This window comes from Hipposideros armiger, unplaced genomic scaffold, assembly GCF_001890085.2.
Source record: "Hipposideros armiger isolate ML-2016 unplaced genomic scaffold, ASM189008v1 scaffold_913, whole genome shotgun sequence".
Classification (NCBI taxonomy): Eukaryota; Metazoa; Chordata; class Mammalia; order Chiroptera; family Hipposideridae; genus Hipposideros; species Hipposideros armiger.
The window spans coordinates 466,154-481,628 of record NW_017732263.1 but is presented as its reverse complement, the minus strand read 5'-3'; the positions used below and the strand labels follow the sequence as shown (position 1 = coordinate 481,628).

General features: G+C 33.2%; 1 protein-coding gene and 1 pseudogene across 13 annotated transcripts in view; one reads left to right on the top strand and one right to left on the bottom strand.

The window, feature by feature from the left end:
• The window catches only part of PPP1R12A (protein phosphatase 1 regulatory subunit 12A), a 162,845-nt gene that overhangs the window by 21,087 nt on the left and 126,283 nt on the right, over positions 1-15,475 (bottom strand). For 12 of the 13 annotated variants that reach the window (XM_019630449.1, XM_019630451.1, XM_019630442.1 and 9 more), the window contains 7 exons: positions 14,458-14,548; positions 13,238-13,438; positions 12,829-12,991; positions 10,735-10,856; positions 6,545-6,610; positions 1,580-1,596; positions 329-464 (listed from right to left, as the gene is read on the bottom strand). In XM_019630449.1, the coding sequence (XP_019485994.1) occupies positions 329-464; positions 1,580-1,596; positions 6,545-6,610; positions 10,735-10,856; positions 12,829-12,991; positions 13,238-13,438; positions 14,458-14,548 (796 nt within the window). The remainder of the gene's footprint in view (positions 1-328; positions 465-1,579; positions 1,597-6,544; positions 6,611-10,734; positions 10,857-12,828; positions 12,992-13,237; positions 13,439-14,457; positions 14,549-15,475) is intronic. The other variant, XM_019630445.1, reaches the window with a different exon arrangement.
• On the top strand, positions 9,205-10,622 carry LOC109375214 (mitochondrial inner membrane protease subunit 1 pseudogene; annotated as a pseudogene).

Below are 15,475 nucleotides of genomic sequence, written 5' to 3'. Positions count from 1 at the left end.
GCGCAATGATGGTGCCAACTTGGGCCAGTGAAGCAACGTCCTCCACAACTAGACTGAACAACAAAAAGGACAGCAACTTGTCTGTTCCCCTTCCCCCAATTCCACAGCGCTGTTCCCATCCTTCAATTCCCCAATAAAAATCTTAAAAAAACCCCACAAAAAACAACAAACAATTTATGTTCTGCTTACCATTAATTGTCCAAAACTGAAAATTAAAGTAAGTTATTTCGAGATACTGAACTCATTATGAGTTTCTAGGAATATCTCAGCATATATATCTTAATAAACAGATTATTTTTAATTAAATATAACTAAATAATCCAGGTACCTTTTTAAAGTCAGTAGAGTCATCCTTTTCTAGCCTGCTACTGTAAGGTTTTCTTTCTTCTAAGTAACTGTATGATCCAGAGCGACCCAGCAAGGAATCATACCGATCACTAGCTGATGTGGAACTGGTTTCGTATCTTCAAAAGATGAGTTTAAGTCAAAATCGCAATGAGAGGCTTTCACAACTTATATTAACATGCATCCTAGTATATAATACCTTGATGTTCCAAATACTAAGTAACATTCTCAGTCATCTGTTATCTAAGCAACTTTTGCAATATATAATAAATCAAAGTTACTTTTAACACTAATTTCCAATATTTGAGGAAGGGATACAATATTTCTATATCTTAAGTCAAAACTGGTTTTACATAATGACAAATCATTTCAAAAATTTTAAATTGTACATTTTTCTTTCACATTTTTAACATCTCTGAAATCAAAACATGGCTTACAATTGATGGTACATTATAGTTTAATTGATAGCACTTTTCATTTTTTTAAGTCATATAATTTTGCTTTAAAATTAGTAGTACTTTTGATTTGATGAACTAACTATAGTCTATTCAAAGTGATAGATAATAAGTTTGTCCTAAACAAGAAAAACATATCTCATTTGTAAACGAGAATTCTCTTCTTATCTGGTTCTGGATTCAGGTTACCTTTTCTGATAAATTCTATTGCCTCTGTATTTCAATTCAACACAATTATCAGAATACAAAAATTTGTTCTTGGTTTTTACAAGGCTTTGGTTAACAATTTTGGGTAAAGAAATGGAGTGGAGGTTAGATTCAAGGGTATTATGGAAGTTATCTAAAAAGATCAACAATTTGAGATAGATGACACTTCTTATTGTCTTCATTGGCTTTCTTTTATTTAAAGCAGAGATAAGAGATAAGATTCTGAACACCTAATGAAATCACTTTCTGGTGGGTTTCATCAGCCTCTGATGTTAATAAAGAGATAGTCATTGTTGAAATTAACTTAGGAAGCTTAGGAATATAAGAAAATTTATCACTGTTGTAAACATTTAAAAAAATTGACTTTCTTAAGTGACTTACTGTGACTATTGAACTAGAAGTAAAGCCTTTGACAAAGAAAGCTAATAACAGTAACTAGGACATCTAAATATCCATAGATTTTTATTACTCAAAATATTTCATCAACTTCTAAAATTCATAAATATCTAGCAACATAATTTTTTAGAAATGAATAAAATGCGATGATCAATAAAAAAAGAGGTAAAACATACCTAGAAATGGAATCCGTCTAGAAAGAAAGAGAAAAGCAAGCATAAGCATACTAAATTTTTATGCTTTAATTAAAGTAACTTACTGATTAATCAAGTATATTTAACATAATATCAATATTGTTTTCTCACTATTAAACTAATATCTATTTACTATGTTTTAACTTTTGTGGTTGTTCTTAGCAAGAAGTTCTAAAACACAGAGTCTGTATATTTTTACAAACACAATACCATACAATTACATTTGGCAATTTATCGTTATCTTTTGTGAATTCCAACAAATGCCACCATACCTTATTTTTTAATAATAATAAAAAAAATTAGAGACTAAGATACATATCTGCTACCTATAACCACTCAGCAGGAGAAGGCAACATATTTACATTAAGAAATGTCAAGTTTACTATGTGACATCTCAAAGCAACTATTTTTCTAATTTTTATTTTTTATTTTTGAGGCAATAAAATGAGACACAAACAAATGAATACCTAAGGTATTTTATATACAACAGTATACACACATTTTGTTTAACACTTTGTAAGCGGGCATTTTTCTCTATACAACGAGTTTACTCGTTTCCCGCAAACAATGTGTTAAAATTTACTTTCTTGGGAATCCAGCTATATGTCCTTCAAGGTTTAGAAATTATGAGACAGAAAATTAAGATTAGTTTAATTTTCCTAAGCTAGTGGTATGCTACATTGAAGTTCCAATAACTCTTCTTATCTAAATGGTGAAATAATAGGACAAAAATAAACTTACTGGGGGCCAAAGGAGTTGTTTTTTGGTGGTCACCTTTAGCTCTTTCTCTTTCTATTGAAATACTCACTGAATCAACAATTTTCTGTAAGATAACTCTTCAGAAATGGTGTGTTAAATTCCTGAATTTAGATATTTGCATTTTCCCATTATATTTGTATCTTCAATTGCACTGTAAAATTATTGGGTTCCTTTGGGACTGTTTGAAGTCTAATTCAGACTAAAAATGTCTTATTAAAGTCTATTTAAACTTCTTTTGGAAAATCAATTTTGTACTTGTTCATTATTTTTTGATCTAATGTTTTATTTTATTGATTTATTCTTTAGTTTTATAACAATTAACAATTTTGAAAAATATTAATTTTCAAGATATTCAAATTTATAAGCTACTAAGAGCAGATCTTGAAAGTTCTCATCATGAGAAAAAAAACTAACCATGGTGACGGATGTTAATTAGACTTATCGTGGTGATCATTCTCAATATACATAAATATCAAATCATTATTTTGTATACCTGAATCTAATATTGTTATATGTCAATTATATATCAATAAAAAAAGAGCAGAAACAAACAAAAGCTATTCAAATTCAGGAAAGTATCCATGGACAAAATAAAATGTTTACACATCAAACAAAAATATCACATTTCACCTCACAGTTTGCACTCTGGTTCACTGATTTAAAATTCAAGAATAAATAAAAACTCTAAGCAGTCACAGATACCACTGAAATTCTATTTCTTTGTCTTTAAAAAATCATGGTATTATAATTTTTAAAACCGATTTTTAAATTATGATAAAAAAACACATTGCATACAATTTACCATCCAAACGACTTTTAAGAGTCTAGTTCAGTAGTTCTAACTATATTCACGTTGTGCAACAGCTCTCTTAGAGCCTTTCCATCTCGCAGAACTGAAACTCTGTCCCCACTGAATAACTCCATGTATCCTCTATCCCCAACCCCTGGCAACCACAACTCTGCTTTCATTGAGTCTGAATACTTTAGATACCTCATATAAGTGGAATCAAACAGTGTGTGGTTTTTTTGTGTGATTGGCTTATTTCACCTAACATAAATGCCCTTGCTCCTTGTGTTTCAATTTTTTTCCAAGGTAAAAATACCCTTTTACTTTTTCTGATTACAGTACTATAAGCTAATATAGAAACACCACAATATACAAAGTCTCTCTATAATTCCCAATCCCTCCAATCTCCTAGATAACAGTTAACCATTTTTGTTCTCATATCTATGCGAACACATAAAATATCTATGCAAACACATTTTATTTAATTTATTCCCTACAAATAGACATTTAGGGTGTTTTCAATAATTTGCTTTAAGAGCCACACTGCTACGAACACCCTGTGGATTTATTTTTACATACTTCAGTCATTTCCTTGGGAATAAATTTCTAGAAGTGAAAATTGCTAAAAGTCATGAACTTTTTCGCAAAGCTTCCGGTTTGTATTGCTCAACTGATCTCCAGAAAGGATGTTATTTATTATAGTCCCAAAATCTTACATGAAAATGCCATTTAAATGCTAATCATGCCATATCTGGGCATTATTAACCTTCGCCAATTTTACTTTTGTATTGTTGTGTTTGGTTATTATTGAGATTAAATGCATTTTGAAGCTTATTGGCCGTTAATATTTCTTCTTTCGTAAATGTATAAATTTTATTTATTATGTCATTTACTTTTTACTGTCTTTTACACAGTATAAATATTAATCTTTTAAATGTTGTAAAAGAAGGCTAAGATTATTTATTTTTAACTGAGCAAAAATGTGTCCCAACTTTCATAAGGGTGTCTTTTCTGCTACATTCTAGCTTTATGTTTAAATAATCAAATCTGTTAACCTTTTCTTAATGGTTTCTTGCTTTAGTGTCATACTTAAATTCTTGATTAATTACTAATGTCCTCTGCAAGGTAAGTTGTACCATCCAATCGTTTAATGAAAATGAATCATAATAACCCAGCAACAGAAGTCCCATTTTTGAAATAATAAACACTATTGATATTCAAATTTTCTGTGATAAAATGTATTAACTTTCTTTTAACTTATATCCTGAAGGCAGACAGCTTGAACTTCATATGCTGTTCAGAATTTTCAAGAACTTTTTGGCATCTGACCATTTACTTTTCTTTGAAGTAAAAAGGACATGCCAGAAAACCACTTTTCAATGTGGTTAACTTAGTCCACAACAAAACTACTATTGAGTTTATAGAATGTAAGTGTTTCATAACAAAACTGTTACTGAGTTTACTAAATACTCTTCTGGGGTGATGATAACACTATTTCAGAAAATACACAAAAGAATTCTGCTGCTCATACTTTTTCATAGAAAAGGAAGGGCTAATGTTACAATCTTCAAAAGAGCGCAGCACATTTATTAGGTAGAAGCACTTTAGTAGTCTACTGTAGAAGACACTGGGTTAATGATTGAACTTCCTCCTTTTCCTCATGGTGTAGCAGTCATTAGGTTTAGCTGAGATGGTATGCAGCCCACATTAGTAGCAAAATGTTTTGTCTGGCCTAAGCCAATTATTAAAATCCCAGCCCTATGAGGTAAACTGCCTGAGGATGGAGCTGATACACAGGGTTGTGTAATGTAACTGGACTACAATAAATTCTCTTTGTTTAATCCAGTTTGAGCTGTGTTTTCTGTCACTTGCAACTGAAAGAATGCTAGCACAAAGCAAAATCTAAACAACCCCCTATTTAAATGAATAAAAACTATTTAAACTGTCTGGAACCAAGAAAATTTTTCTTAGAAGCAATGTTCTACTCAACCTTAATGTATCTCATGTATAATTTTAACAGTGAAATGTAAACACAACATGTATCAATATGTTTCAAAGTCACAACTTTGGAAACTGGAATATCGTTTCCTTCCAGCCCCAGCCTTATGGGATGGGGTTTGTGTGTGACGGGCAGTGAGAAGTGTCAGCTGGGGATGGTGTACTAATTCCCTCTCTCGTTTACCTGTCCATTGTTTTTCCTTGCAAGATGGGAATTCAGAGTACTGAGAAAGAAAGATGGTGGACAGTTTGCAGAGTATTATGAACAAGAGACATAAGTGAACTGGGGGGAGTGCTGACAATAAACAGGCAAAGCATTTAAAAGAGACAGCTTTACCCCTGCAAATAATTTACCCTTAGAAGTACTTGATTTCTCATTTGTCTGGTCACCAAAAGATAAAATAAAAGTACCATTTGGGTTAGGGAAACTTGATCCTAAGAGTAATATCCACAGTCACTTAGCATGGGTAACCAGCTTCTGGCAATTTCTCACACTACTATAGATCCTTGATAACTAAAGGAAATCTCAACAGCTCCATTTAGGAGCTCCAAGTCAAAATGAAGACGACCAGAATGTCATTTTAGGCCAGCTAGTGCTGAGTTTATAAGATTAGAACTAACACAGGTTGTACGGCTCTACCTCTATGTGAAAGAACTCTTGAAAACAGTAGGGAAATAGGGGCGGAGGGGGCTGTAGGAAGAAACTTTCCCCATTTGTTAGCTCTGCAACCTTAAGTCTTTCACACTTGCCTTAGTTTCTTCATCAGTACTGAGAACAAAACTACCTTTTTCAAAAGACTATTGTAAAGATCAGTTGTGATAATGAATGCAAAAGTCCTTTAGAGACACTAAATTTCTAAACAAATGTAAAGAAAATTTTAAAAGCCTATTGTCTTCTGCAGAACATAACTCTGCCATTTATGAAACTAGATGTCTGGTAAGACATCTACTACTTTTGGATATCCTGTAGGTACTTTTCTTTGGTCAAGAGCACTATTCTCTTTTTGTTTTTTCTTTTCTACTTTAATGATTAATTTAGTACAATAAACTGCATCCACTTACAGTAAACAGTTTGATGAGTTTTGACAGTTGTGTATATCCACAAATCCATCACTATAATCAAGATTCAGAATACTTCCATTGCCTCTAAAATGTTCTTTGTGCTCCTTTCTGGTCCCTCCCCCCTTGATCTCAGAGAACCATTGATAAGTCTATACCCAGCATGCAGTAATCATCATGCATGAATAAATATTGGGTCTTTGGGAAAGTCATGACGCATTTTTGCATTGAAAAACATTGAAAAATACATCATGACTTTCCCGACGGCCCAATATAAGCAGAAGTAAAAAGTAATTTTTAAACAATACTAATACTTCTAAATGCAAAAAAATATAGCTTTTTACCTGAGTTTCCTTCTTATTGGATCCCTCTTCTGTATCTGACTGTTGTTCTTGTTCATTTTCATCACTCTAAGATAGAATGCCAATTTATTTTAGAAAAGTTAAATTTCAAAACTCGGTATTTAAATACTTTAGGGTTTTTCTAATTTAAAATGAGCCTTGAGAAAAATCTACCAGGAAATGGATCAAAAGGAAAACTGATTTTTAAGTGGGATTTTTGTCTATCCTATTTAGAGAAAGCCTATTTTGTGTGCATGGCACAACTGAAGTGGGTTAGCACACATGGTGAAGAAAGACCATCCACCTAACAACCTGACTTCGGAAACACATTCATATTGGGGATAAGAAAGTTGGAGGGCTAGCAAGAAAAAGGAGATATTCCATTTTATTGTAATGATACTGTACGTACTTTAATGGTCAATATAAGTACTATTTAGCTGCTCAACTATGAGGCAGCAAAAACAGGAACATCATTATTATAAGCAAGAAAAGCTGGATTCTACAAGCTTGGCAAGGTTTATGCAACAGACCTAATATGTTCAGATAGTTCATCCATCTAAAAATTTCTTGGGAGTTTGTAGCACACCATATAGAAAATCAAAGTCACAGCAAGCTAAAAGCTTAGAATCCCTATATTCTACTAGAGGGCCTTGAACATCTCAAGCCGTCAAGAGCTAAAAGAAAAAAACAAAGGGGAAACCTGCATTCAAACATATCTGGCTCAGGCTCACTATAAAAACACCACAGGCTTTAAATTTAAAACTAGATCATCCTAGTTTCATATGGCATAGCTATTTTCAGGTATGTGACTTAGGACAAATTTATTTTAAATTTCTCTGAGCCATAGTTATTTATCCATAAAAATGAGGATAAAAACTTTACACAATTGTTCTAAGGATTAGAGAATCCATACAAGCTATCATTTTGGTACCTGGCAAAAATGATATGTGAACACAAAGCTAGGAACAGAGGAAATCAATGCTGCTGCTGCTATATTATTTATTAATTCCACATCATGATCTGACTGTTTTTATGTATTACAATTTCATGAGAGATCACAGAAATTGCAAATAAAAAAAGGGGGGAGGTTCAGAGGTCCTGAAAAGAAATGATTAAAAAAAAAAAAGGGCCGGCCAAGTGGTGCATTCGTTAAGAGCTGGCTTGGGATGCCAGCTCTGAGCAGCAGGGCCCCGGTTCGGATCCCACATGGGGGCCAGTGACGCTACACCCTTTACAGCTAAGATGGTGAACAACAGCTCGACCTGGAGCTGGGCTGCCGAGTTGCCGGTGACTGGACAGACTGCAGCTCCTGCTTCAGTGGGCTGCCGTGAGTGGCTGGCAGCCAGGAAGTGCACAATGATCACAATACCAACATGGGCCAGTGAAGCGACGTTCTCCACAACTAGACTGAAGAACAAAAGGACAGCAACTTGTCTGTTCCCTTTCCCCAATGCTGTTCCCCTCTCCCAATTCTCCAATAAAACCTTTAAAAAAGAAAAAAACAAGGAAAAAAAAAAGGAACCTAATACAATAGAGCAAAAACTGCCTAATACACACCACCCATTCTTGATTCGTTTTGTATGTTGCCTGATATAGGTTTAAATGTGTGGATATGAAGGGGAAAGGAGATTTGTGCTTTGATGATTAGTTAGAATATAATTCAATGCAGGCTCAAATTAAAAAGATGAGTGTTAGTATTGCCAATATGGATCTCAGAAAAGATTCTTATAATGCTAGTCGAGTGTAGGACTCCAGAAAGTGGAGTTTTGAAGGGAGAGCTGGTCTGAATAAAACTGGGGGAAAAGAAATACTATAATAAATATAGCTTTGACTATGAAACTAATACATGAGTTATTAAGAAGATAATTTTAAGTAATAAGTTACTATGTTAGGGTGCTAAAGACTATGAGGTTTTATTTTACTGTTATCAAAATGTTAACCAGCAGTCAATTAAAATCAATCTTACATTATGTACTTCCTGATGAACAAAAATATTTCACCAAAAGAATTACTGAATCAGAATCTGATCAATTCTCTACCTGCAGCTACCAATTGATAGGAAATAGAAAAAAACTATATGAATGTGTTAAAACTACATTTCAGGGATATGAAAGTCCAGTTCAACAAACCATTTATGGCATATATGAATTAACTGGACATAACGGACTGGATATTCAATATTAAAGGTTTAGTGGCAATTTATTTAACAATAAATGTGATCATGGTATTGTAATAATTTATTGGGTTGTCGGAAAAGTCATGACGCATTTTTGCAACAAATAACAGAAAAAATACATCATGACTTTTCTGACAACCCAGTAAATTATTACATATTGTGGTTATTTGTTTAAAAATAAAATTTTAATAATTAAAAAGAGCCTTATCTCTTACAAGTCATACTGAAATTTTTACAGATGAAATATGTCTAAGATTTCCTTCAAAATAATATGGGAGTTGGGGAAGTGGTGAGGATTTAGCTTAAATAATGGATACCTGGGGTAGGTTCATTATACGTCTCTTAGTTTTTTTTTTCTCTTAGCTGAGCCATCCTGCCACCTGTTCGCAGCTCAGCAGCAGCTCAGTTCGGGCCGGGAATCAAACCAGCGACCCTGTTGCTCAGAGCTCGCACTCCTGAGCGAGCTCTTAACCAACTGAACCACTCAGCCGGCCCTCTTCTGTTAGTTTTGCACTGCTGAACTTTTCTATATTAAAATTTTTTTTTTTAAAAAGGAAAAAAACCCAAGAGGTTAAAAAAAAGGAAACAAGACAAGACACATTATGTGTGCCCTTCTGTAGTTATAAGTTGCAATTAAACAGTATAGGGACTACTGCAGGGCCCAGGTGAGAAAGGCTCATCTGAGTCCTGGGTGGAGTCTTCCCAGGATTTCTGGGGCTGGAGGAATCTTCAAACTATGGATTACCCATAAATGCTTTGAGACATGCTTTAGATGTTTTTTTCTGGAAGCCATCAACTACCCTAAAATGGAATGTATTATAGAACAGACCCATGGCCAATGTTGGCTGAGTCTACAGAGAACTATGCTTTGTGTTGTTCTGGGAAAAACCTTCCGACTTGTTGGCTATACTATTCAGTAAGGCTGTATGGCTCATTGTGCTTTTGAATACGTTGGTGGTGCTGTCATGTGTTTTGGACCATTGATGGAGCTTACAATTCAAAATTTAGATGCTGTTTTTGCAGAAAATCTTAGTTGACATTTTTATGGTATCCAAAGAGGCGATAGACACTGCGGTTGCAAAAAGCCCAAGTGATCCAAAATTAAATATTTGTAAAAGAGTAAGGAGACAAAATCCTCACCAACAGTCCATCAGGTTTCTTTAAAAGCCATAGTTACATGCCAATGGGTCATATTTGGTTAGAAGACAATAATCTACAGAATTCTACAGATTCAGGGGCTATGGACCCATTCCATACGGACTAATAAGAGTACGCATCTTCTTTAAAGAAGATTTGGCCAGAATGATTTTGGATTTCTACGTGATAGCCCTAATGGCCCACAGATTTTCTGATGATTAGCATGCAGTTATTTTTTTTGATTTGATTATTATCTCCTGTTCAAGTGAATTTGTTATTGCCACTGAAACCATGTACTTTCTAATAAACTATCTGCTATTCAAAAAAAGAAAAAGTATAAATTTCACATTAACAGTGCTACCCCATAGCTCTCTTGTCCTCCTGCGTATGAATAGCAATGCCAGGCATACAATCAGGGATCAGGAAAAAAATTAAATTCTACAGAATCGTTACAATTTGATAAGTAAAGGACTGTTTCTGTTCAGCAACACTTGAGATAGAAACAATTGTTATGTATATCTTATAATCATGTTCATGAAAATGGGATTAAATGTAAAGTATCTTTCTTTGATGAATCTCTAAGATAGAGACCATTTTAGTTATTATCAAATATGCATGCTGAGCTGCAGTCATTATTTTTATTACAAAATTAGGACAGAGCTCCTGCATTTAAGTAATACCAAAAATCCAAGTAGTTGTTAACTATCTTTTCTAAAGAACTTTTCTTATTTAGTAACTTGGTTCAAAACATACATAGTGATGATCTCAAGAGTCTGTCTATCTATCTATAATCTATATAAGAAATGTAAGAAATTATTAGTATGTACTTTTCAAAAAATTAAGCATACTATCAAGGAATTTTATTTTAATAGGTTCTCACATCTTGTGTCCAAAATGAAACTCCTGTAGATCTTCTTTTCTCTCTTGGTCGCCGTCGTTCTCTAATTGATTTAGGTTGTGATTTATCTTCTCCTTCTTTTTCCTCTTCTCTCTTTTCTCCCTCTGTTAAGGATTACAATGCATCACATGGCAGCAATGTATCTTGGAAGTATTTTGCAAGGCGAATGTGAAAACAATTCTAAGTCACCCTCCTTTGTGAAGCCTTCTAAAATTCTAAACATTATTAAATTTTGTCCCTCTCAGTGCTCTTGTACCACTTGATTTAAACATGTATCTGTATCTCTCACCAGATACGTTCTTGAGGATCAAGACAAGAACTGATTTTAATTACTTCATTTTCCTAGTGCCTAAAACAAAAGTTTTGCTCAAAAGAAACACTTAATAATATTTACTAAATAGAAAAGAATTGACTCCTAAGAAGAGAATGGGGCTCCACTTACTAATGTCTGATACGGAGATAGTTACTATACCCAAAGTTAACATTTCAAGAAAACAAACAAACGAACAGTTCTTAATGATGTAACAGCTAGTTGGCATCGTATAATCAGTTTCTGCCTCTATTGTTCCCAGTCCTCATGCAATAGAATACAGCATTCATTTAATTTCTATTCGATAGGATTTAGCAGCATATTTTTTTTTGAAAAAATATTTATCTTTGATTAAAAACAAATCAATGTAAAACAAAAAAAACGTTAGTCCTAAAATTTGTTTCCTTCCTGGGACGTTGAAATAGCTTCAGACATATATAGTAGAAGAATATTAGAGCTTTTGAAAATACTTTAAAAAGTAAACATATATGGAACAAAATAATGTTAAAATGATTTTTAAAAGGCTCCTTATGTCATTAGCAAAGAGTCACAGCAAAAGATACCTCAAAATTATGGTATTAAGAGTGGTCTTTAAAGCTATTTTTGGAATTAGTTTAGAGCAAAGATCTCCAACTCCAATGCCTATAGTGGCAATCTAGGTAACATAGTATGTAATGTGCGTCGGGGGCGGGGGGCACTATTCCGAGGCGCTGGGGGCTGCTACTACCTGGCTCCAGCCAACTGATGACGTGACAATTCAGGCCCAGTGATATGAAATGTTACAATTATTCAACAGGAGATGGAAATCTGAACTTTTACGCAAATATCCCTAATTTCAAATGTTAGATCAAAAATTTTATAAACATGTGGGCCTCTCATCTTAGTGGATCAAAGAACTTAAATATCTCAATGACCAACAAAAGAAAAGCCAGTTGGAAATTAGGAAAAACTTAATTTTCTGAAGTTTAGCCTACATAATTACTACTATTATCATGACTAATACTATGAGATTTTGCTTTTAAAGCATAAAATGTCTATAATTAGAAATAATTTTATTCAGTAGCCATCTCTGACTTAAGGTAGAAATTAATTAGAATTTAAATAGAAAGTTTATATGAAATAACAGGAAATGTTAACAGTGAGCGTAAGTATGCCAATCTAGCTGAAAAAAAAATCTATTTCTCAAGAAATAAGCAATTTGTTTTTTTTTTTTTTTAGCTGAGCCACCCTGCCACCTGTTGGCAGCTCAGCGGCAGCTCAGCTCAGGCCCAGAATAGAACTGGTGATCCTGTTGCTCAGAGCTCGCACTCTTGAGCGAGCTCTTAACCAACTGAGCCACTTGGCTAACCCCAGCAATTTGTTTTAGCAAGGACATTACATATGTTAAGTGATTTTAGTTTAAAACAATTTCGTGAAAAACATTTAAAAGATATAATCTATGTAATAGGTCAGAAATAACTTAAAGCACTAATAAACTACTCCTGGAAATAGTCACCCACCAGTTCTTCTATACTGGCTTTTCTATATTAGTAGACATAAAGATTTTTGTGACACCTTAGGTTATAAAGATATACGTATCAATGCCAGGTCATACAATTTTTTATTTTTATTTTCTACTTTTCTCATCCTCAAAGATCATATCATTTAGGCAGAATGACTCCCAGTTTAGATTGTTGTTTCTTTCCTGTTGAAATATTAATAATTAGGGAAAACCAATTCAAAGGATTATTTGAAGGAAACGTGTTTTCAAAATTTGGTCTTCTTACCTCTTTCATTTTCTTTTGTTAATCCTCTCGAGTAAGCAGAAGTTATACCTACAAGACTATTTGGCCTGTTCAGTTGACTTGAAGCATAGAGTGAGCTGCTCATGGTAGAAAGTGAAGAGGATGGAGTGGTTGAACTTGAAACTGATCTGTAACGCTGGTAAGTCTGTGAAATATTAGAATAAAAAACCACTTGAAATATTAAACACATTTAAAAACATACAGAACACATAAATTCACTTAAATGGAAAACTAATGTTCTAATCATGTCAAAATAATTCAGATTTCTAGTTAAAATCCTTTTGAGTATTTTTTATATGGTTTGTTGGTATACAAATCTCTCTTGTATTTTGAGAGTCACAAGAACTATTATCTACCTTTTGACCTATCTGTGTCATTGGTATACTGTTACCTCATCATACGTTCTGGGGTACTTTTGCTTATAGTCATCTTCTCTAGATGTTTCTGACTCTTTCTTTTCTTCTTGTTTCTCTTTATCCTGTTTTTCTTTTTCCTCTTTTTCTTTTTCTTCATTTTCTTGTTCTCTGGTTCGGGTAGTACGACTTCTTCCTATTGTTTTCTCAGCTTCCTGAAGCTCAGTCAGTGTCACCCCCTGCACATAAAAAAGGTAAATTTAATTATGAAAAGCATTAATGCTCATTTCTTACAAGTAGATAGATTAAATATGAATGTATTAAAATTCAAATATGCATATATGGCATTGGTTTGCAAACTGAAACAATTTTCTACTTAGCAGGTCACATTCATTCTATGAAGAATCATCAGGAGCAAGCACATTAATAGGTACTGGGGAAGATATAAAATATGTGTGAGAAATTATCTCTATATTGAAGTAATTAACAGAATAGCAGAAGAGATGACAGAAATAATAAATGAACACAAACATTCCCAAAAAGTTCAGCAAAAGGAAAAGCCAAAAATACAGTTTATATTGGATTTATACATACTTATGTTTTTACACATTACATGCACACAGAAATTTCAGTAAAGAAATAACTTTGAAGGTTAAGTCTTGAAAAACAGGTTGGATTTCAAGAAGTAAAGGTACAAAGACAAAAAATACGTTGAGGTCCTAGGAAATAGTTCAGCTTGATATGTGAATAACGGTAAGGATCAGACAGTTGAATCTAGACATTGGTGCTCCTCAAAAGGAGGAAAGGAAAGCCACAAAGGGATATATGGGATATAATTAGAACAGCAAGGAGGAAGTAAGGAGATGACAACTAGTCTGAGTGACATTTTCTCACACTTGCACAGTAGCTGTCTGATATACCTAATAAAGCTATTTGCCTCAACTCTACAGATTCACAGGATTCTTTAGTAATTATTAGACATCATATATGATTAATTCATTTTAACACATCAGATACTCTGTGCCAGACACCATACTAGGAATAAAAAAATCCTCAGAGGTACAAGGCATACGCTAATTAGATTAAATGTAATATTAACAGTGTAACCATATAAAAAGGTTATGGGAGGAGTACTAAAAGCAACCTGTATCTTTAAAGATTTACTTACATTATATACTAACATCAGTAATTGCACACAAAAGTGAATAGGGAAGGTAATTTATTTGGAAGTTTTATATATTACACACATTAAATATACCTGTGTTGATCTTCTAGACTGTCTTGCTTGTCTAGATCTTGCTTTTCTTTGGGATTCAGACTCTTCATCTCTAACAGGAGTGAGGTATGATCTACAGTAATAAATAACAATTGTTAGTTGGAGATACAATACCTGTGAAGGTAATTAGATACAAATGTGTGTGAATGAAACATATATAAGCTTAGCATTTTAAAGGGTGTTAAGGGGTCTTCAGAAAATGGTTACACCCACTTCAAAATTCAACAATGCACTCTGATAATTTTTTAGATTAGACAGAACTAATCATATTAACATATCATATTTTTCAAGTTCTTCCTAACTACAGGTTTTTTTTGTTTTTGTTTTTTAAACCATGTAATGCCATTCCTCTAAGTCCCTTTTTTGATTCCTAGATCATATGTGAAGTGATCTGGCTAAACTCTAAGCTGTCTATGTCTTTTCATGGTACAATGGTTAGGACTGAATGCAACATTCAGGGTAAGGAATGACCAGTGAGTAAGCACACCCTGCATTCTTGTCATTGTATATTCACTAATGATGTTTTTGGCAGACATCATACTCTTGTTCATACTTGAGTTCTTTAAAAATTCAAGTGGTTTTATACATGAATTGCTTTAAACTCAGCATTACTCTTGGGTAATTGATTTTCTGATACAAAGAAGAGGGCTTGGCATTTATCTTTAGTAAACTTTATCTTATAAATCTATTTTCTATCCTGTCTTAGGATATGCATAATTTCAAAAGCATGCAATCTATGTCAAGAATTAAATAATTAATTAAAGGGTTCAACAAGCAAAAACAGAGTACTGCAATACAAAAAAACTTCCAATGATCAGTATTACTTGGAAGTTTTCTTTTTGTATTGCAGGGCTGCCTTAGAATTTTCATTCTGTCTATATATCTGCTCGCTAGAGTTTTAAGTTTTTTATTTAGATCTAGCAGATACTTCCTATTTTTATAACTCTAACAATTTTTCTGTGACAAGTTATATAAAAGGAGAAAGAATAACCAATAAATT